Source organism: Macaca nemestrina, chromosome 11 (assembly GCF_043159975.1).
Source record: "Macaca nemestrina isolate mMacNem1 chromosome 11, mMacNem.hap1, whole genome shotgun sequence".
Lineage (NCBI taxonomy): Eukaryota > Metazoa > Chordata > Mammalia > Primates > Cercopithecidae > Macaca > Macaca nemestrina.
Window position 1 is genome coordinate 129,400,372 of NC_092135.1, and position 23,445 is coordinate 129,423,816.

Sequence of the window (23,445 nt, forward strand, 5' to 3'; positions counted from 1 at the left end):
AGTCATCAGCTGTGCCCAGCCCTCCCAGGCCAGGAGTTCTGTGCATTCAGGCTGAGAATCTTCTTCAAGGCCACCTGTGTGTTTTAGTCCACTGAGATACATCTGTCTCCTTGTCTTCCCTCCTTCCTGGCAGCCAAGAAGCAGGAGGTAGGCCCCTTTTACTCTCTGACCCAAGAAGCATCATTTTTCTCTTTCATAAGCCTGGCCCTTGGACCAGTCTGCTAGAGTGGGATAAGGGGACAGTTTATACTTTTGTAAGGGATGTCTCTGGAAGAAATTGTCTTGGGCAGAGCTAAAGCTTTATAACCCTGGGTGTTCTGGAAGGCTTGGGAAATACCTATTTAGTTCAGTAAGTTATTGTTTAAATAAAGAGGGCCTAAAGTATTTCTCTTTCTATCTCAAGCACCTAAGTTATTCTGTATCCATAGGACAGCAGCAGGAGCCCGCCACTTTGAAACAAAATTTGATAGTGATTAAACATTCAGGTGGAAGACCAGACACACAACTACCTCGCGACATCCATCACCAGCATCAAATCAAAGTGAAACCCAGGAGGAGAGCCTCCAGCCTGTCTTCATCCTCAAGTGGAAATCAATAGCAGAGTGCAAATTGTTGCTAGTGTACCAGTTCTTAAGATGTGTGAAATGGCATTGCCACCATCTTTATTTAGAGTATTGGTTTCCTTGTTCTATTTTAATAAACTTGAAAACATCTCTGTGGGTTTTCACACGTCCAAGTCCAATCTCAGTCTTCTAGCACAATTTTTCCAGTAAAGTTTTAAGGTCTTCAAGTATTAAAATTCAAGTATATTTTAGTGACCTAACCCCACAGGTGGGGAAGGACTATTCTGGCAAAGCCTAAAGGAAAATTCCAGCTGGTGACATTGACAACGCAGGGTGAGCTGCCAACAGCAACAGCAGGGAGATTTGTCCCCAGGCTTGGGCCTGGACCACAATGCCAGCCCTCAGTGAGGGGAACCAGCGCCAGAGAGAAAACAGAGGCACCAGCCATGTCACTGGGCAGGAGCAAGGCAGAGCCCCCGGGAAAGGAATGATGCCATTCTAGCCCCATGCACGTTAGTTATCAGAGTGTGGGCACCTCGTGGAGTGTGCACCAACTCAGGGAACAGGATGGGAGACAGTCGTCCCAGAGAGGTGCTGAGGTCTGTAAGGCACTTCACTTCTCAGGACAGCATTATTCTGGGTAGTGGGATGAGTCTGAGCCAGCAGGCCAAGAGGTTATGGGGTCAGGAGAAGGGGAGCTGGGCAGGGGGAGGCAGAGAAAGAGAAGCCTGGCTGGGCTATCTGTGGCCTTACAAAATAGCCAAGAGTCTTAAAAAAGGCATTTCTGTTTTCGAAAATGAGCGGTTTATAACTGATGAGTGCAGCAGCACTTCCTGAAAGTGGAATGGCGTATGCTGTTCGTGGATAGGGAAGTTAGTCATTAAACTTCAGCAGAAAGCAGAGTGGCATCACGTCTTCATGCCTGGAAAGTCGCTTTCTAGACTAAATGGCATTCCACAACAATGCTACGACCCGTGGGGCCTGCAAGCCTCAGTGAGCAGGGGCACATTTTGGTGTCCCGCTGGCCTTGGTCCGGTGAAGTCAGTGGAGTCCTTCCCTTTAGAATGAGCGCTAGGTTGAGAACATGGGTTTCTATATCTTCCTTCCTGGGAATGGTTTGATGTTTGATCAAATGTGGGTGCATCCTGCCTGCCACCTTTACAAGCTGGGTGCTCTCCTCAAGTATGGCCTTTGGTTCCTTCTTTTCTCCTACTTCCCATTTGACTTCCTTTCTTCTTTCAGCCTTTCTTTACCTTCATGTCATTTGTTCAAGAAACAAGTGATAATAAGAAAGATGTAGTAGGGATAGAGGGAGGAGTAAGTCAGCTGCTCTGTCCCCAGGGACTCACAGTCCAGTGCAGTGGGTGAGAGACAAGTCAGCAGGCATTCACTCATTAGTAAGCAGCAATCTTCCAGCAGTGGCGTGAATTGTCAGGAGTTCTAGATAAAACGCTGAGTGTGTTCAGGGGAGGAAGAGATGGCTGCTGAGCAAGGGGATCAGGGAAGACTTCGTGGAGGAGAAAGTACCAGCACCTCTGTAGAGCCTGCTTCGTATCTGGCCCTAGGCCAGGCGCTTCCCTTGTGGTGTATTGTGCAGTCCTCCTGACCCCTGAGAAGTGACTGATACGATCCTTATTCTACAGAGGAGGAAGCAGGGGCTCTTTGTTCTGTAACTCCATTGTGCTACCAACTTACTGCTCTTTTGTAAACTCTTAAAAAGACCTAGCAATGGACCACAGAGCCTTCAGGAACCCTACCTGCCGTGACCACCACCCATACTGCCCATGGAAAAATCATGGAGTTTAGAAGTAGATTCGGTTTGAATCTCAACTGTCTGCCACTTACTGGAAGTGAGACCAAGGAGCCTCTGTCCTCTCTGTGTCTCTCTGTAAAATGGGGGATAATAGTCAACAAAATATTTGTAAGGATTAAGTGAAATAACGGGTGTGGCAGGATCTAGCATGATGCCTAGATATAAATATTTATATACTTTCGTTCCCTTAAATTCCTCTAAAATTATATGCTGGCTTTTAATTTTTCCCATGCTACTATAACTGTTCTGGTAAAAATGGAGAGATTTACTCTTTAAAATTGCTTAGGATGGTATCAGACAGTGACTGAAATGGTTGTGATTAGGATGATTAGGAGTATGATGACTTTAATGTAACCTCATTCTCATTAAGATGTTTATGTCGCCGGCCGGGCGCGGTGGCTCATGCCTGTAATCCCAGCACTTTGGGAGGCCGAGATGGGCAGATCACGAGGTCAGGAGATCGAGACCATCCTGACTAACGCGGTGAAACCCCGTCTCTACTAAAAAAAAACACAAAAAAAAACTAGCCGGGCGAGGTGGCGGGCGCCTGTAGTCCCAGCTACTTGGGAGGCTGAGGCAGGAGAATGGCATAAACCCGGGAGGCGGAGCTTGCAGTGAGCTGAGATCCGGCCACTGCGATCCGGCCACTGCACTCCAGCCTGGGCGACAGAGCGAGACTCCGTCTCAAAAAAAAAAAAAAAAAAAAGATGTTTCTGTCTCTGCAGAGGCTGACAGATTCCGGGGACCGGTGCTCCCACTGTTTATCCATTACTCATTGATTCTTTTTTTCTTTATAGAAGAGCTACCAGATGGTGTTCTTGAATCTGATGATGATGAAGATGAAGATGATGAAGTAAGTTGGAGGTTCCTGACACCACATAGAAAACTCTTACCAAACTATTCTCTCTTTCCTGCCTTGACAAGTTAGTCCAGAAATGGAGATTTTTCATTCCTGCGACACTGTTTCTCACAATTCTGGGGGTTGGCTAAAGCTCTGCTGGGTGGGGGTTCAGGTCTCACTTGGGGTCTCATGTGGAGAGCCCAGTGGCCATGTTTGAAGACTCCCACACTCCCTGGGTTCACAGCAGAGACGCAGCATTGCCCGCCTTTCGGGTTTCATGGGAAGCTGAACAATGACCATTCTTCTGTGTGAGCTTTTGCTCTGAAGGGGCACGAGCCTTGGCCTGTCTTCCTCAGCGGTGGGAGTGCTGGGCGCGTCGGTGCCTGGCGAGAGTCTCTGGCTTGAGAGGTCCTGGGTTTAGTTCAGAGCTAACGGAACTGACCAGTTTTCTCTGTTATTTGCATTCTTTTGATTTGTGTTTCCTCAGCTGTGAAAAATCTACTTGCTTGTGTTTTAGAGCATGAAGGTTTAGAAGTTAATGTATGTGAGTCTCTGAAATGACGTAAAGAATGGTGACTCGGGGACTGTAGTTGGATTTTCAGATGACAAGATTTTACATGGTTTTCCTTCAGAGACCCAGAAGGAAAAGACCTGTTGTCCCCTCTGGTCATACTTGATCTGCCTGCCTTCATTCGCGGGAAGCATTCACTGAAAAAGTGGATGTCAGACGATGTGTTTTGTTTGGAGTCATGGCCTGTCAGTTTCTGAAATGTGTAAAAGCCAGGTTTTTGATCACTGATGGCATCAGTTGGGAAAGAGGTATTTAAGAGCCCCCGCTAGAGAGGATGTGCTGAGATCTGCTGGGAGATGCTTCCTCAGCAGGCGGCCTCTGTGCCTGCCGTTTTCTTCATGGGCTGCAGGTGGCATCAGCGGGCACGTGCTCCTGCTGGCTTTTCCTGCCGTGTCCCGCGGTGCAGAGCTTGACCTCCAGATAGGGGTCCTGGCCCCTATCATCTTCTCCAGGCCCCTTTGTTTACATAGGTGGAGCCAGAGGGAAAACACCAGCTTGAGCTCACACAAAGAGTTGATGGTGGTAAAATTGGGTTTGGAACAGAAGTCGGCAGACGCTTTCTGTAAAGGAAAAGATAGGAGCTATTTTAGGGCTTGCAGGCTACACAGTCTCTGTTCCAGCCACTCAGTTCTGCTGCTGTAACGCAGTGGCTGTCAGCAGTACATAAGTGGCCAAACGTGGCTGTGTTCCTGTAAAACTATGGACACTGAAAATTTGAATTTCATACAATTTTTTTTACGTCATTAAATCTTTTTTCAAATATTTTAAAACACAAAAATCATTCTTAGCTGGCGGGCATACGAAAGCAGGCACCTGACACTTGGGCCATTGTTTGCCAGCCCCTAGGCAGTTCCTGGACTCAGGCAGCCTTCTTTAGATTATAATGAGTCACACCTCCTTTGTGCCTGGCCCTTCAATATCATTCTAAATGATAGTTTAAATTAACGTTTAATTATTTGTTTTTAACAACTTTTTTTCATTGTGTCCAGAAGTTCCTCTCGAGATCTGTTTTTTTTCCTTCTTGTATCATCCCTTTGGGTTTTCCGGTTTGCTTTGGTTTTTCGTTTTGCTTTGTTTTTGCTATGAATCCTGTTTTTATCTTATAAGGGAAAATTCATTTTGTTCAACTGTTCTAGTTAATGATGAGAACTCAACTTTTGGAAATTTCCTTCTGAAAGCAATTGTCTACTATAAATGAACAAACACAGAAGTCTTGTAATCTTCTGGACTTTTGCTACTCTTTTAAGAGGTTGATGTTTGAAAATACTTGTGATAACTAGAATTTTCAGAAGATTCCTATAAGAGGCTTAGTTGGAAAATTATAAGGAAAAGATCTGTCATTTGGGCCAAATGGGACTCTGTGATGAACCAGATGGCAGCAGATGGGGGGCTCCTTCTCCCGGGTAGGCCTCACTGCGCCTCGCCAGTGTCAGCAGGGGCAGTCCGGGCACAGCGGGCTTGCTTGGATTTTACTCAGCTTTCACCCGCGGCAAGCATTACGTTTATAACTATCTTTCAAAGTTGGAGGGAAGAAAGAGAGTGACAGATCTTAGGCTAAAAGAAAATTTCCAAGAATCCTTTGAGAAGTAACACTGTTGTTGGAATGTGGTTATCACTTCCCAAGGTGACAGCTCTGAAGGAGACAGCAAAATTATTTGCAAGGTGTTGCAGTCATACCTTATCTTGCTTAGCAATGTAAATGCTCTTTCATTTAATATTTAGACCCAAAACACAGAAAATGAAACCACTCTTTTCAGTTAGCTGCTTAGCGACTCTAAAGATAAAATGGTTCTAATGGGGCCAGGCAAAGTGGCTCACACCTGCAATCCCAGCACTTTGGGAGGCCGAGGTGGGCAGATCACTTGAGGCCAGGAGTTAGAGACCAGCCGGGCCAACATGGTGAAACCCCATCTCTACTAAAAATACAAAAATTAGCTGGTTACATGGTGGCGTGCGCCTATAATCCCAGCTACTGGGGAAGCTGAGGCATGAGAATCACTTGAACCTGGGAGGCGGAGGCTGCAGTGAGCTAAGATCCTGCCAGTGCACTCCAGCCAGGGCAACAAAGTAAGACCCCATCTCAAAAAAAAAAAAATTGTGGCTCTAGTGGGATGGGGCCTGAGACCAGGGTAAATTATGCTCACTCTAAATCATATTGAGCTGAAATCTGTGCACTCACAATTTCCACCACTACTATCCCTGCCCCACTGGAAACTCTCAAGAGAACCCCCGATGCAAAGTCTAGTTTTTCTCTGTAATTTGTAATGACTTGATCTAACGTGCTAACCTAACAAAGTTATGTCTGAATATACATACATTTATATACTAAAATAAAAAAATAATAAAGGTAGAGCTAGAAATGCATGTTCTGATTTATAGACTGTCTAGGATATATTGTCAAATAAAAAAAGGAAATCATAAAGTAATTTGACCAATAATTTCGGAAGAGGCAAATGTATAAATGCACATGGCTATGGATTATATGTGTGCCTATGTAGCAGAAAGGCGTGGACAGTTACGCCCTCTTTGCTGACGTTATAAACTGCAAGCTGGGAATAGGAATAAGGAAGTTCGGATGAGAAATGCAGAGAGGCTCTGAGGCTCCTCGAGAGAGAAGTGAGAACAGGACATGGGGTTTAGTGGCGTGGAAGTCAGTTGCTGTGCATTTTTGTGGGTTGATGGAGCAAAAGCGGAATGAATGGATTGAGGAGCAGGTGGGAAGTGAGAAAATGGCTTAAAAAGTGTATACTGCTCCTCCCGCAATTGGGCTGTGCACAGAAGAGCAATAGTGGCTGAGGGGTGCATTTTTGTTTGTTTTAAGATGAGAGAAACCTGAGCATGTTAAAATGCTGATGGGATAGCTCCAGCCAAGAGGGAGAGCTTGAACATTCAAGGCAGGAAGAGTCTGCAGGATGGCATCGAAAAGATGGGTGTTTTCATTGTTTTCTTTTTTTTTTTTTTTTTTTTTTGAGACGGAGTCTCGCTCTGCCGCCCAGGCTGGAGTGCAGTGGCCGGATCTCAGCTCACTGCAAGCTCCGCCTCCCAGGCTTACGCCATTCTCCTGCCTCAGTCTCCCGAGTAGCTGGGACTACAGGCGCCCGCCACCTCGCCCGGCTAGTTTTTTGTATTTTTAGTAGAGACGGGGTTTCACCGTGTTAGCCAGGATGGTCCCGATCTCCTGACCTCGTGATCTGCCTGTCTCGGCCTCCCAAAGTGCTGGGATTACAGGCTTGAGCCACCGTGCCCGGCCGTTTTCATTGTTTTCTAAACCACTTATACTTTCTTGGCCCACAAGGCCCCAGACCCATTTAAACCTCCAGAGAAACAAAACCATCATTAGATCAGCTTGGACAGTACACCCCAGGGAATGGACAATGACAGCTGTTATTTAAGGCTTCAAATGCATCTCATTTAGCACTTTGGAGAAATGTGTTACCTAATGCATTTATTTTATATGAAACAGACGTAGTATGTTACAAAAGGGCTGATGGTAAATCACTAAGCTTAGGAGCCTGGTTCCATTGTTCTCACCCCCAGTGACTCAGGTTTCCTTACTATATATCACAGCCAGTTTCCTTGTATGGCTTCGTTAAGTAGAAATGCAAGGCCTTTCTGTGCTATTCTAGAAGACTGATTTTTAAGACAAATATTCTCCTCTCTTGACAAAACAGGTTTAAGTGCCAGGTGAGGTCAGCCATGGACATTTACTTGCTGGTTGCCATGTAAGTGACAATCATATGCTCAGCAATTTCCTTCTATACAAAGTGCTCAAATCTAAGAGTTGCTCATATATTTACTCAACAAATATTTGAGGGCCTCGAAATAACACTATTGTAGGAACTAATGGGGAGGGGATGCAAAAGAAATCTAAAAGAGTATCTGTGGTTTGAAATACCTCCAAGAGTTTCCAGCCTAGATAGGGAAGATCACAGTGATTCTGACAACAGCAGCTCCCGCCTGCTGGCATTGCCGGGCGCCAGGCACTGTTCTAGGCACCTTATGGGTGTTCAGTCATCTCCTCTTCTCAGCAGCCCTGTCGTAGGTGCTATTTTATTCACTTTTCACAGATGAGGAGACAGAGAGGAAATAGGTCACTTGCCAAGTTCACACAGCTAATAAGTAACTTACGGGGCTGGGATTCAAATCCAGGTGGTCTAACTCAGTTGTCCATGTTCCTAACCACTGCCCTATATTGCCTTCTTGTGAGGTATACATGAATGCAAAACAGCAAGTAACAGAAAATAAATACGGATTATAGGTTCATAAAGGTGATAGACACAGGAAGTGCTGCAGAAATTCCAAGTACTCCGGGAATACTGGGAGATGGCTGGCCTGGGGTGAAGAGGAAGTGAGATTGGTTGAGGAAGGGAAGGGTGTGGTCAGCAAGGGTGGCATTCTTTAGGGGAGACAGCACAAGCATAAGCGTTATCCTTTGCCCCTCCACTGCACTCACATCAAACCCCCCCAAGAAACCCATGTTAATGATGTAGTATGTGCACGTGGTTTCGTACTTAAAAGATGCACAGGCAGAGTACACGGAGGTGTGTACTATACACAGATCCGTATATACTTTCGTCAGTATTTGTTTTTCAAAATGAGATAACATAGAGATAGGAACACACATACTTCTACACCTTTTTCTCTTGTTAATGTTTCTTGAAAGTCCTTCTGAGTTAGGCAGTGTAGCAAGTTGATACTTTTTAATGCTATGAATGTATAATTTTCTAGATTTTTATTACTTCAAACAATGCTGTAGTTAAAATCTTTGTAAAAATATCCTTATTTAGGCCGGGCGTGGTGGCTCAAGCCTGTAATCCCAGCACTTTGGGAGGCCGAGACGGGCGGATCACGAGGTCAGGAGATCGAGACCATCCTGGCTAATACGGTGAAACCCCGTCTCTACTAAAAAATACAAAAAACTAGCCGGGCGAGGTGACGGGCGCCTGTAGTCCCAGCTACTCGGGAGGCTGAGGCAGGAGAATGGCGTGAACCCGGGAGGCGGAGCTTGCAGTGAGCTGAGATCCGGCCACCGCACTCCAGCCTGGGTGACAGAGCGAGACTCCGTCTAAAAAAATATATATATATCCTTATTTACCAGAGCTTTTATTTATATGGGCTTTTGCTGCTGGATCAAAATGTATTTTTTTTGTAATAGATTTTTCCAGATTGCTCTTTTCAAAGGCTGTTAATAATTCAGATTTCACTAGGAGAGCATGAAGGAGCCACTTCCCTCCATCTCCACTAGCAATAGGTGCTGTTACTCTATTTTTTTTTTAAATTTTTTGCCAATCTGGATTTGAATTTGCTACGTTGTACATTTCCAATTTCATATCCTTTTTGTTTTTTTCAGCTGTGCTTCTTTCCAAACCCTTTACACCATCATTACAAATGTTTTAAAGATATATTTTTCTAATCCCTTTGGCCACAAATCTTTTGGAAACATTTTTTTAAGTTAAAGATTGAGGCAGGGTGTGGTGGCTCATGCCTGAATCCCAGCAATTTGAGAGGCTGAAGTGGGCACCTCACCTGAGGCCAGGAGTTCAAGACCACCCTGGCCAACATGGTGAAACCTTGTCTCTACTAAAAATACAAAAATCATCTGGGCATGGTGGTACGCACCTGTAATCCCAGCTACTCAGGAGTCTGAGGCACAAGAATGGTTTGAACCCAGGAGGTGGAGGTTGCAGTGAGCCAACATCATGCCACTGCACTCTAGCCTGGGCAGAGCGAGACTCCATCTCAAAAAAAAAAAAAAAAAAAGTTACATATGTTGGCTTTTCTTTTATAGCTCCTGGGTTTCCTGTCCTGGTTAAGTTCTTCCCTAACCCTAAATTTTACATGTAGTCTCCTAGGTTTTCTTTTAAGATTTTAATTTTTTCATTTAAGTTTTAGTTATTAGGCCGGGCGCGGTGGCTCAAGCCTGTAATCCCAGCACTTTGGGAGGCCGAGACGGGCAGATCACAAGATCAGGAGATCGAGACCATCCTGGCTAACATGGTGAAACCCCTTCTCTACTAAAAAATACAAAAAAAAAAAACTAGCCGAGTGATGTGGCGGGCGCCTGTAGTCCCAGCTACTCGGGAGGCTGAGGCAGGAGAATGGCGTGAACCCAGAAGGCGGAGCTTGCAGTGAGCCGAGATCCGGCCACTGCACTCCAGCCTGTGCGACAGAGTGCGACTCCGTCTCAAAAAATAAAATAAAATAAAATAAAATAAAGTTTTAGTTATTAAATATGTTATACATAGGAAAGAAAAACATACATGTTTATATAAGGTTTGAAGTAACCATTCTCAAATTTTTGGTTTCAGGATCCATTTACATTCTTAAAAATTACTGAGGATTCTGAAGAGTTTATGAGTATTTTGTCTATCAAAATTTTCTAAATGAGAACTTTAATCTGATAAAATGTTAAATTTTAAAATATTAAATAACTTAAAATGGCAATAATAAATCTATCACATTAATATTAATAAGTATTCTTATGAAAAAGAATTATTTTTCAAAACAAAATTTTAAAAAGAGTAACATTGTGGGTTTTTGGTTTGTTTTTTTTTTCCAATCTCTTTAATGTCTGGATCAGAAAAACACAGTTTGATCTGGACTCTATCTGTTGTCATATGTTGTTTTGATTGAAGGACATAAAGAAAATCTAGCCTCACACACCTGCGTAGTTGGAAAGGGGTGAAGTATTTTTAAAGCCTTTTCAGATAGATATTTTTGCTCAGTATTACTTTAAAATCAGACAGGTAATAGTTTATTAAAAGTTAGTTGCAATGTGGAATTATAAACCAATTTAAAAAATCATTTTTATTGGCTGGGTGCCATGGCTCACGCCTGTAATCTCAGCACTTTGGGAGCCCCAGGTGGGCGGATCACCTGAGGTCAGGCATTTGAGACCAGACTGGCCAACACGGTGAAACCCCATCTCTACTAAAAATGCAAAAATTAGCTGGGTGTCATGGTGTGTGCCTGTAATCTCAGCTACTCTGGAGGCTGAGGCAGGAGAATCGCTTGAACCCAGGATGCAGACATTGCAGTGAGCCAAGATCACACCACTGCATTCCAACCTGGGTGACGGAGTGAGACTCCATCTTAAATAAATAAATAAATAAATAAAATCATTTTTATCTTGTTAATTAAAATCTATTGATCTATTTTGCATTTTGTTAATTTGATTTTCTGATTGTTCCGTAACAATCAGATGTGCTAATGTATAGAAATACAATTGATTTTAGAATATTGATCTTGTATCCTACAACCTTACTGAATTTATTAGCTCAAAGAGTTTTTTGTTTGTTGTGGGTTTTGGATTTGTTTGGGTTTTTTTGTTTTGTTTTGTTTTGTTTTGTTTTGGTGTGGATTGCTTAGGATTCCTTGTATAACAAGACTGTGTCATCTGTGAATAGAGATCATTTTACTTCCTTTTCCATCTAGCTATCTTTTATTTTCTTGCCTTGCCTAATTGCCCTGGCTAGAGCCTCTAGTACAATGCTGACTAGAAGTGGAGAGAGTAGGCATCTTTTGCTTGTTCCTGATCTTACAGTGGACGTTTTCAGTCTTTCTCCATCTGGTACGATATTAGCTGGGATTTTTTCATAGATCTCATTGTAAGATTCAGAAAGTTTCCCTCTGTTCCTGGTTTGCTGAGTGTTGGGTTTTGTTAAATGCTTTTTCTTCATCATATGAGATGATCATTCTTTGTTTTTTTCCCTTTCATACTATTGATATGGTGTATTTAATTATATTGACTTTCAGGCCGAGTGCGGTTGCTCACGCCTGTAATCCCAGCATTTTGGGAGGCCAAGGCCGGTAGATCACCTGATGCCAGGAGTTCAAGACCAGCCTGGCCAACATGATGAAACCCCCATCTCTACTAAAATACAAAAATTAGCCAGGTGTGGTGGTGCACGCTTGTAATCCCAACTACTTAGAGACTGAGGCATGATAATTGCTTGAACCTGGGAAGTGGAGGATGCAGTGAACCGAGATTGCGCCACTGCACTCCAGACTGGGCAACAAAGTGAGACTGTGTCTCAGAAAAATAATTATGGCCAGGCATGGTGGCTCACGCCTGTAATCCCAGCACTTTGGGAGGCCAAGGTGGACGGATCACCAGGTCAAGAGATCAAGACCATCCTGGCCAACATGGTGAAACCCCATCTCTACTAAAAATAGAAAAGTTAGCTGGGTGTGGTGGCACACGCCTGTAGTCCCAGCTACTCAGGAGGCAGAGGCAGGAGACTTGCTTGAACCTAGAAGGCAGAGGTTGCAATGAGCCAAGATCACACTACTGCACTCCCAGCCTGGCAACAGAGAAAGACTCTGTTTCAAAATAATAATAATAATATAATAATCATATAAATATAATAATTATTATTATATTGCTTTTCGTACTTCCCAATTTCTACGGACATCCTGCCTGTTTGACATTTTCAATAGCTCTTTTACCCATGCAGGATTTTGTATTATAATTGATTGATCATTTGGAAAATATTGGCTTACCAAGTTTTACAGTTTTTCCAAATTTTTTGTTTGTTTGTTTATTTGTTTGAGACGGAGTCTTGCTCTCTCACCCAGGCTGGAGTGCAATGGTGCAATCTCTCAGTTCACTGCAACCTCCACCTCCTGGGTTCAAGTGATTCTTTTGCCTCAGCCTCCCAAGTAGCTGGGATTACAGGCATGTGCCACCATGCCTGGCTAATTTTTTGTATTTTTAGTAGAGACAGGGCTTCACTATATTGGCCAGGCTGGTCTTGAACTCCTGACCTCAGGTGATCCACCCACCTCATCTTCCCAAAGTGCTGGGATTACAGGTTTGAGCCACTGCGCCCAGCCCCAAATGTTGATACATTTTATTATACAACATCAGACATTGTGTATTAGTTAATATCAACACCAATAGCATCAGAAAAGCCTTTAGGTATTGGGAAGCTACTGAGCTCACAATGGCAGATATAGGTTTCTCAAAATTCTCATTTTTTCTTGAAAGTTTAAATCGTATTATTGCTAACTAATACTATCAGTTGTTTTCCTTAAAGTGACAGGCTCACTTCATTAATTTTTGAGAAAACATTTGCCATATACTTAAGTCTAAATAACCATAGTCTGTCTGTCAGTTACTCTTTCAAATGAAAATGGTGTTCCTTGAAAAAAGTGGCTTGCAACTTAATCTCACAGTCCCTTTCCTGAAGATAACCATCCTGCTTTAGTATAGTGGAACTGCTTTATCGGCCTGTACATTCCAAAAGATGGGCCGTAAGGGTTGAGAGTTAATAAAATTAATTCCTACCACTTCATCAAGGACAGCCTTAAATGAAACTCTACCTGTCATGAATCATCTTATCTATCTGTGGTGAAATACGGTGACTGCTACTAGAGTTTGAGATCACTGCCTTGGTTTGTGCTAAGGCACCAGTGGTTTTACCCATCATTGCTTTTGTATCATGAGTGCAAATGTCAGTGCATTTGTTCCAGGATAAACCATGAAAGTCAATAAAGCATCCAACACTTTAAATATTTCAGCCAGTGTTACTTGTGCTTCGTTGCCAAGTATTTACATAAAAGATCTTTGTGATTAGTGACTCTTGATACTGGAAGATTACAAGCAAAATAACGAATCCAGGTGTAGTTCTGCAGATGAGATATTAACTTAGCATTCACGTTTGCAGCTTAATCTTTAATTCAACAGGCTATTGTTTCATTAGAAAGTGACACTACTGCGATTTCTTTTACTAACTTTCCATCCAGCAGGCATTCAACAGTGGCAACTGTACAAGGCTGTTGTGTGTGTTTCTCTAGCGAAGGCAGTATAACTTACCTGTGCTGCAAGGTTCTTTACTGGCTGTGTTTAAAATTTTGGGTGATTGGGGAAGAATAATTTTAGATTTACAGAAAAAAAAATAGTAGAGAGGGTTCCTGTCTACTCATCATACAGCTGCAGTGGCTTTTTAATTTCTAGTTTGAAAAGTGATAAAAAACAAATGTTCAATTTCTCACTTTTGAAGAACTCATCACGATTTAAATAAACTCATCACTCATCAATATTTAAACAAACTCATTTTGTTTAAATAGTCAAATTCTTTTTCATTAAACTCTGAATGATTGGTCTGAAAACTGCACTCCAACTTAACTGACATTTACACTCCAACTTAACTGACATAGTCAAATATATTCTGTTACATAAGTTACAATAAGGTAAATTATTGACATCTATAAAACTGAGGGAAAGATAGCTTTCATTATATTTATTCTTTATTTGCAGTTTCATCCAGCTTCTTTGGAATAGATTCCTCCCTTCCATGAGTCAGAGAACTTTCCGTCGCTTATTACTTCCCTCCTTCTTGCCACTAGTTGGGATTTTGATTGGGACTACATTAAATCTATAAATCAATTTAAGTGTTTTATTCTATGAGCATAGTATGTCTCCATTGTTTTGAGGCCTTTTTATACTGTGCTTCAAATCTAATTTAAATACCTGATACATAAAGACTTGAGTCATTGCCACCTTTTTTTAATATCCAGAATCATTTGGAGAATAATCCAATGTGAATAAATTCAAATATGAATCATTTGAAGAAGCTAATTGGTAGAGTTAGAACAGTACAATGGCCAAATTAATACTTTTCTTCGAATTTAAGACAAGAAATAGAAAAATGTGGCTGTTGGTCACATTAGTGCTATAATGGGATTGTAATGAAACACGACATGACAGATCCAACAAAGTGCAGTCAGAACTAGCTGGACAGGGTCATGGAACTTGTGTACATCTTGAGAGCAAGAAGTTAAATCCGAGAAGATGGGCTAAACAAGATAGAAACAAGCAAATTGTCCAACTCATCAAGAGTAACAAGATCTTCCAAGTGAGGACTAAGAACTCAGGCAAGGATTAAAAAAAAAAAGAACTGAGGCAAGGAGACAATAAAAAACGACACAGGATTTGTAATCCACACAACGGAACTGGGCAGTGAGTGTTGAACAACAGGGGAAGTGACAGTGAAGCTTAACACAAAGCAAGAGTTTTATAATCTTATTCTTCCTTCCCTTCTTGACCAGAGCTTCAGGTGGCCTTAGCGCAGATGTGGAGCTCCAGGGTGTCTCGCCCAAGGAGGGTGCTCAGGGCTGGAGCATCGAGTTCCTCTGAGAGTGCCTCTCCAGAGGGCTCCAGTACAAACCTCAAGGTGCCCCTGGTTTTCCTTTCCCTTGCTCTGGTGTTTTCCCCTCTCCATCTCGATTTTGCCTGGGAACAGCTCTGCTCCATGGAAAAGACAGTTGGCTGCTCACAGTGCCCCAGAGGCAGGGGCATGCCACGCCACAGGGCGCCACTCAAGGAAGCACTGGGGTGGGGCAAGAGGCCGAGAGAGGGGGAAAGTATAGGCAAGGTGGCATAAGCATGCTGAGGATTGTTTCGTTTGGATGAATTTCAGTGGGCTCTCGAGCAAAGGGGCTTTCCCTACTTGTCTGGCACCTAGCCCTGTGGTGATTAGGGCAGGTGGATAGTGGCCAGGTGTGTGAGAACCCAGTAAAGGAGATGGTTGGGTGTGAGCTCTGGATTGGTTGATTTGTATTTGGAAAGCACACCTAGGGGCAAATGTTTTAATATTCCTAAGAGCTGACTAGTTCTGGAAGGGGCAGTCCCTCCAGGGCCAGGCAGGCTCCAAATATCAAAACACCAGCATAGAGGGAATGGAAGACATGGCTAAAACATGAGGCCTCCACTGACTGGTTGCACCGAACATTCTAGTCTCATCTCCCTCTCCTCTCAGAAACGGGCTCTGGGCCTGAAGGAGTTCCAGGGACCTTACATGGCCCCAAACCCCCCTTCTTGGTTTTCCTACTTCCTTCATCCCATCATTGCTGTCACCCACATGGCCCCAAACCCCCCTTCTTGGTTTTCCCACTTCCTTCATCCCATCGTTGCTGTCACCTGGGTTCCAGAGCAGGGACAGTTGACTGCCACCAGGCATCTGGCCATAACGTTGACATTGCTCCCCTTGTTAATCAGCCCGACTGACAAAGGCTGGAGTCTTTCAAAAGGAACTTTTGTTAAAAACTAAAGGAAGAACCTTAGCAAATAAGAGAGGTGTTCAAGCGTAGGTTCCAGATTGAAGTTGCAGCGCAGGTGGGACATGCCAGCTGAGGAGCCGCAGGAGCCAAGGCACCAGCCCGATGCTAACCAAGGGGGTTCACTTTGGCCACAGCTCAGGGAGTGTGAAGGGCAAGGGTGGGAGACAAAGCTGGAAGGGTGAATTGGAGCCAGACAGTAAAGAATGGACACTCACTGAAGATTTGTGAGCCCAAGAGATGTGAGCAGAGCCATGCCTTCAGAAGACTACTCTGGTGTCAGTGTTCAAGTTCACTGGGGACCCGAAGAGCTTAGTGTGATGATACAGCCAGTATTTTCTGAGTGCTTCCGTGTACAGGCATGGGCGAAGAGCTTCCCTGACTTTCTCCCGTGTATTCCCCTCACCCTTCTGCCAGCTGGGTGCTATTCTTAGCCTCATTTTATGAATAAGAAAACCAAAGTTCAGAGAGGTTCAGAAACTTGTCGAGGGTCCCAAGGCAGTAGCTGGTGGGACAGAGATTTAAACCCAGGCTGGCGTGAGAGCCTGCAGGCTGCAGCGGGAGTGGGGCTGAGCTTGGCCGATGGCAGAGGGTGCTCCTGGAGGTGGGACCTGCAGGAGTTGGGAAATCACAGGGCGTGACGTGAGCAACTGAAGGCTGGTAACTTTGGACCCTAGGTAGCTGGGAGGATGGCGACGCCATTAACAAAATGGGGAACGCAGGCTGGGGGTGGGAGCAGAACACGCGTAGGGTGAAACTAGATTTTGTACGTGTCAGGAGGCACAACAAGATGATGTGGCTAGAACAGAAAACGATGGGGCATAGAACCAGACAGTTCCCGACCAGCCTTCCTCCAGGTGACTTTGCATTCCATACGCAGAGACATACTGTTGAAGGTTTGGGGCCTCCTTTCTCGTCGGCCACCTTCATACGTGACCTGTGAGATTGTGGACCCACTTGAAGCTGCTTCCGGGTGCATGTCCAGAGAGCCAGAGGCTAGCTGCTCTCCATGAATCAGTCACCTCTGATGGGTCACCCATCGTGGCCAGCTTGCTGGGCGTGGTGCAGGCTACGCTTCTAATCCCTGTTACCTAATAAGTAAAGAAGCGTCTGTCTTATGTCTGTGTTACTTGCCGGACCTTTCCATTATTTAACCAAGTCAATAAAGAAACCAGTGTTTCCCAATTAAGGCTTTTGCTTTTTTCTGGTACCTTTTCAGCTTCTAAATTCGTTTATTTCTGCAACACGGCTCCTGTGCTCTCAGACCCTGGCTGGGATGCACCACCCAGCAGGCTGACTCATGGCTGCTGCCCTCATTTCCACTCTGGTTTCTATGGAAATAGACATCCGATGGCTCAAAACAAGGTGAGGGCTTGTAGACACCTCATGATTCCTAGGCATTTATAAACCCTATTTGTCCAACATCGGTTGCCTTGGAAACAGGTATAGAAAAGGTTTTCTCTCTTATCTGATTTTTTAAAAATTTTACCAAAGCAATGTATGAGTTTTTCCTGTTACCACAGAATTTTGGAATAATAGTACATGTTATGTAGTGAAGCATATTTCTAGTTTTGCATTATTTGATAAATGTATTCTGCATTATTTCATTTTACAATCTTTAATATATTTCTATCCATTTGATGAAATCACTATCACTTGGTATTCAAAGATGAAACATTTAGTGTCTGGGTCTAGAGATATGACTGGAGAAAAAATGTGTATGGCCTGCTATTCCTTCCAACTTCAGAATTCGAAGCATCTAGTGCATGGATGTCTTGCTGAACCTTAGCAAGTGGGAAAAGCCAGCTAATTATTTCAGTCTTATGCTATCCTGACCAAGGTTCTTGGTTTGCATCACTGCTTGGTTTTAAGAGCCCAGAGTCTGTTTACTCAAACTGAGCCATTTTATATCTAAATTCTGTGTGCCATCCATGTTATATAAAATATGGAGCATGTCTGTTATAGAAAACATAGAAATAGAAGCAATTTTCTATTAATAGTGAGCAAATGAGCAATGCACCATACTCGGTTTAGCGGAATGACTAGGATACATAACTGATAGTCATTCATTAAGCATTTGCTAGGCATGGTGTATTAAAGTTAAGCTATGGGCCAGGTGCAATGGCTTACGCCTGTAATCCCAGCACTTTGGGAGACCGAGGTGGGCAGATCACCTGAGGTTGGGAGTTCGCGACCAGCCTGACCAACATGGAGAAACCCCATCTCTACTAAAAATACAAAAATTAGCGAGGCGTGGTGGTGCATGCTTGTAATCCCAGCTACTTTGGAGGCTGAGGCAGGAGAATCGCTTGAACCTGGGAGTAGGGGAACGGAGGTTGCAGTGAGCCGAGATCGCACCATTGCACTCCAGGCTGGGCAACAAGAGTGAAACTCCATCTCAAAAGAAAACAAAAAGTGAAGCTGTGATCTGCTGCTAGGGGCAGTCAAATCTTTAAGGGGAAAAGCAGAGTAAGTTCACTTAAAATAGAATGACAGAAAAGCAGGCCAGGCACAGTGGCTCCTTCTTATAATCCCAGCACTTTGCAAGCCTGAGGTGGGAGGATCACTTGAGTCCTATAGTTTGAGACCAGCCTGGGCAACATAGTGAGACCTCATCTCTACAGAAAATTTAAAAATTAGCCGAGTGTGCTGGTGCATAACTGTAGTCCCAGCTACTCGGGAGGCTGAGATGGGAAGATCGCTTGAGCCCAGGAGGTTGAGGCTGCAGAGAGCTGAAATTGTGCCACCGCGCCCCAGCCTGGGTGACAGAGCGAGACTGTGTCTCAAAAAAATAAAAATAGAAATAGAAAAAGACAGAAGCATAGTGAAAGTCAATGTTGCTGTGTGGGGAGGGACACTGCAGAGAATTTGCTATGCAGCTCACTTTGCAGCTGGCTGTGTGCTACTTTCTGGCATTTATTTTCATATCTCTTTCCTGGTGGATTCATTTTTTTTTTTCTCTTGCTGCTATTCACACTGCCTTTTATTCTGTGTTAGTGAATTGTAAGTGCTGCTGAGACAGGGCCATATCAGTGTGGTTCTCCAGAGGCTCCCCACTGGCACAGCACTTGGCACATACCAGTGGTGGGGTAAGTATTTGCTGACTGAGCACGTGGCCCATATAGAACATTGTGCAGGGGTTCTGCTGGGCGCAGTGGCTCACGCCTATAATCCCAGCGCTTTGGGAGGATAAGGCAGGCGGATCACTTGAGGTCAAGAGTCTGAGACCAGTCTGGCCAACAAGGTGGAACCCTATCTCTACTAAAAATACTAAAATTAGCCAGGTGTGGTGGCGGGCGCCTGTAATCCCAGCTACTCGGGAGGCTGAGGCATGAGAATTGCTTGAATCCGGGAGGTGGAGGTTGCAGTGAGCGGAGATCGTGCCACTACGCTCTAACCTGGGCGACAAAGTAAGACTCTGTCTCAAAAAAAAAAAAAAAAAAAAGAACATCGTGCACGGGTTCTGATGGTTGCTTTCTGCAGAGAATCCTTTCAGAGGAATGTAAGAAGGCAGATTCACCCAATCCCAGCCTGGAGAATTTTCACAAAGTGCATATACTTATGTAATTCAGACACCACCAACCCCTCAAGTTCTTGCCCTCTTCTTGAAATTTGTATAAATGGAGTTATTCAGTATGATATACTCATGTGTCTGGCTCATTTGATCAATGTTATGGGGTGAGCAAACGCTCACCCCCAAAAAACTACCCCAAATCTTAGCAGCTTAAAAAACAAAAATATTTTCCTCCCAATTCTGTGGGTTGGCTGGGCAGGTCCTCTGCCGGTTTCACCTGGACTTACTCATGTGGCTGCATTTGGCTGGATGTCAGCTGGGCCAGAAGGTACAAGGTAGTGTGGCAGTTGGTGCAGGCTGGCAGTGCAGTGCCTCAGTTCTCCACCACGTGACTTCACTCCTCCAGTGAGTTGGAACTGGGCATCTCTGAGTTCCAAGAGGTTGAAGTTAGAAGTTTCCAGTCCTCTTGAGGCTGAGACTACAGAATTCTCAGGGCCTCAGTTCTGCTACATCCTACTGTCAAAGTCACCAGGCCAGCCCAGACTCAAGGGGTTAGAAAAATAGACCCTTCCCTGCATGAGAAGAGTGGCAAAGCCACATAGCAAAAGGATGTGCTTGCCGGGATGGCAGGAGTTTGTGGCTGTTAAACAGTCTGCTACAGGGAGACTCTTCTCAGGACAAACCATTTGAAGATAGTCTGTGTGCAAAACAGCCTTTTAGGGTTTCACACACCCTTTTTTTTTTTGTTTTTTCCAAAATCTAAGATTGTTTTTTCCAATTGAAGTTAGAGTTTTGGTGATCAAAACTGACATTTATGTTGGACCTTACTAGGTGGGAAAAGCCAACTGGCTATTTCAGTCTTATAGTACCCTGGCCTTACCACGCTCTAGCGTGAGTTCTTAATTTCAGAAACGTTATCATCATTTTTCTAACAACAAAAAAGTCATATTGTAAGGACTCAATGAACTAATCTGTATATTGTCCTGAGCAGAGTGTATAGTACGCATTCAGTTCAGAGTTGCTTTTCTGTTTCCTCCTAGTTCACCCAAGTGGATCAAGCTCTGGGAATCTTGTAAAAACTGACTTGGCTAAAATTCATCTATTTAACAAATATGTATCAAGCACCTGTTATATGTCCAGGTCTATTCTATATCCTTAGTGATTTTTCTGTTTACTCGTTCTACCAGTTACTAAGAGAGGAGTATAGAAATCTCCAACTAAATTGTGAATTTGCCTATTTTCCCTTTCAATTCTGTCAGTTTTGAGTTCATCTATTGTGGAATTTGTTTGCTTTAAGCATATGTTTGTAATTCTGTCATCCAACAGTGTTGACCCTTTATCACCATGAAATGTCCTTTGTCTCTAATAATGTCTCTAGAATATTTGGTCTGTCCAATATTAATATAGCCACTTCAGCTCTCTCATGCTTACTGTTTGCATGGCATGTTTTATTCTTTTACTTTCAACCTATTCGTGTCTTTTAATATAAAGTACTTCTCTTGTAGACAGGATATAGCTGGCTTTTGCTTTTTTAATCCAGTCTGACAATCTGCCTTTGATTGGAGTATTTATTTAGTGTGTTCACGTTTTTGACAGTTTTATTGAGGGTATAATTTATATTCCATAAAATTCGTCTGTTTAAAGTAAATGTATAATTCAATAAATTTTAGTAAATTTATAGAGTTGTGCTACCATCCCCACAATTCAATTTTAAAACATTTTCATCACCCCAAAAAGTTCCCTTGTACACATTTGTAGTCACCCCTTGCCTGGGTTCCCCACCCCCCCAAACCCCAGGTAGCCACTAATCTGCTCCTGTCTCTAGATATTTGCCTTTTCTGGACATTTTATATCTAGTGTTTTCATTTTCTTTTTTTTGTTTGTTTGAGACAGGGTGTCACTCTTGTCACCCAGGCTGGAGTGCAGTGGTGCAATCACAGCTCACTGCAACTTCCACCTCCTTTGCTCAAGGGATCCTACCACCTCAGCCTCCTTGAGTAGCTGGAACTACAGGTGTGTGCCACCACTTCTAGCTAATTTTTTTTTTTGGTAGCACAGGGTCCCACTATGTTGCCCAGGGTGGTCTTAAACTTCTGGGCTCAAGGTAATCTTCCTGCCTTGGCCTCCCAAAGTGCTGGGATTACAGGCATGAGCCACCACACCGGCCATCTTTTCTTTTTCTTTTTTTTTTTGAGACGGAGTTTGGCTCTTATTGCCCAGGCTGGAGTATGATGGCGCAGTCTCGGCTCACTACAACCTCTGCCTTGTGGGTTCAAGCGATTCTCCTGCCTCACCCTCCCAAGTAGCTGAGATTACAGGCATGTGCCACCACACCCAGCTAATTTTGTATTTTTAGTAGAGATGGAGTTTCACTGTGTTGGTCAGGCTGGTCTCAAACTCCTGACCTCACCTGATCTGCCCGCCTCGGCCTCCCAAAGTGCTGGGATTACAGGCGTGAGCTGCTGCACTGGGTCATTTTCCTAATAGTGTCTTTTGATTTGTAAACGTTTTTTATTTTGATGAAGTGTAGTTTATCTTTTTTATTTTTTCATTTATGGTCTATGCTTTTGTTGTTGTATCTAAGAACTTTTTGCTCAACCCAGACTTTCTCAGCCTTGGCACTGCTGACATTTTGGGCCAGGTAACTCTTTGTTGGGGGCGCTGTGCAATGCATTATTGTGTGTTTAGTAGCATCCATGGCCTCTGTCCATTAGATGCTAGTATTTATCCACCCTCCTTCCCAGCTGTCACAACCAAAAATGTTTCTAGACATTGCTAAATGTCCCCTAGGAGGCAAAATTACTCCTAGTTGGAAACCGTTGGCCTAAGCCAACATTGCAAAGATTTTCTCTTATGTGTCCCTCTAAGGGCTTTATTGTTTTAACTCCTATGTTTAGGTACAGGACCACTGTTAGTTAATGTTTGTGTGCGACGTGAGATAAAGATCTAAATTCATCCTTCTGCATATGAATATCCAGTTGCTCCAGTACCATTTGTTGAAAAGACTGTTATTTGACCCATTGTATTGCTTTGTCAAATTGTACCTTTGTAAAAAATAAATTGGCCGGGCGCGGTGGCCATAATCCCAGCACTTTGGGAGGCCGAGGCAGGCGGATCATGAGGTCAGGAGTTCAAGACCAGCCTGACCAATATGGTGAAACCCCGTCTCTATTAAACATACAAAAATTAGCCAGGTATAGTGGTGCATGCCCGTAGTCCCAGTTACTTAGGAGACTGAGGCAGGAGAATCGCTTGAACCTGGGAGGCGGAAGTTGCAGTGAGCCAAGATTGTACCACTACACTCCAGCCTGGGTGACAGAGCGAGACTCTATCTCAAAAAAAAAAAAAAAGCCAGGCACAGTGGCTCACACTTGTAATCCCGGCACTTTGGGAGGCCAAGGCAGGTGGATCACGAGGTCAGGAGTTCGAGACCAGCCTGGCCAGCATGGTGAAACCCCATCTCTACTGAAAATACAAAAAAAATAGCCAGGCATGGTGGCGCGCACCTGTAGTCCCAGCTACTCAGGAGGCTGAGGCAGGAGAGTTGCTTGAACCCTGCAGGCAGAGGTTACAGTGAGCCGAGATTGCGCCACTGCACTCCAGCCTGGGTGACAGAGCAAGGCTCTGTCTCATAAATAAATAAATAAAAGGATAGATCACAAGTATAAAAATTTATTTCTAGACTCTCAATTGTGTTCACTTGATTTGTATGTCTAGATCTATGCTAGTACCACGTGATGTTAATTACTATAACTTTATAGTAGGTTTCAAAATATGAGTTCTTCAACTTTGCTTTCTTTTTTAAAATTGTTTTGTTTAATATTCATATTTAATAATTGATACATTTGGGTTTAATTCTGTCATTTGCTGTCAGTGTTCTATTTATCTCTTTATTACTCTGTCCTTCCTGCGTTCTTTTGTATTAAGTAATATATGTACTACTGCCCTTTGTATTAAGTAAATATTTTTTAGTATACCATTTTAATAACTCTATTAACTTTTTAGCCATATTTACCTTTTTGTTTTTAAGTTGGTTCTAGGGATTCAGTATGCATTTTTTACTTACCACAACGTACTTCAAGT

At 43.5% G+C, this 23,445-nt stretch overlaps 1 protein-coding gene across 25 annotated transcripts in view; it reads left to right on the forward strand.

The window, feature by feature from the left end:
* LOC105473938 (armadillo repeat containing 9) overlaps positions 1-23,445 on the forward strand; it is a 183,919-nt gene that overhangs the window by 98,735 nt on the left and 61,739 nt on the right. For all 25 annotated transcript variants that reach the window (XR_003016277.2, XR_011610113.1, XR_982588.2 and 22 more), the window contains one exon: positions 3,174-3,229. Coding sequence is in view for 18 of the 25 variants with exons in the window: in XM_071073523.1 (XP_070929624.1) it covers positions 3,174-3,229 (56 nt within the window). In the remaining 7 variants the exon portion in view is untranslated. The remainder of the gene's footprint in view (positions 1-3,173; positions 3,230-23,445) is intronic.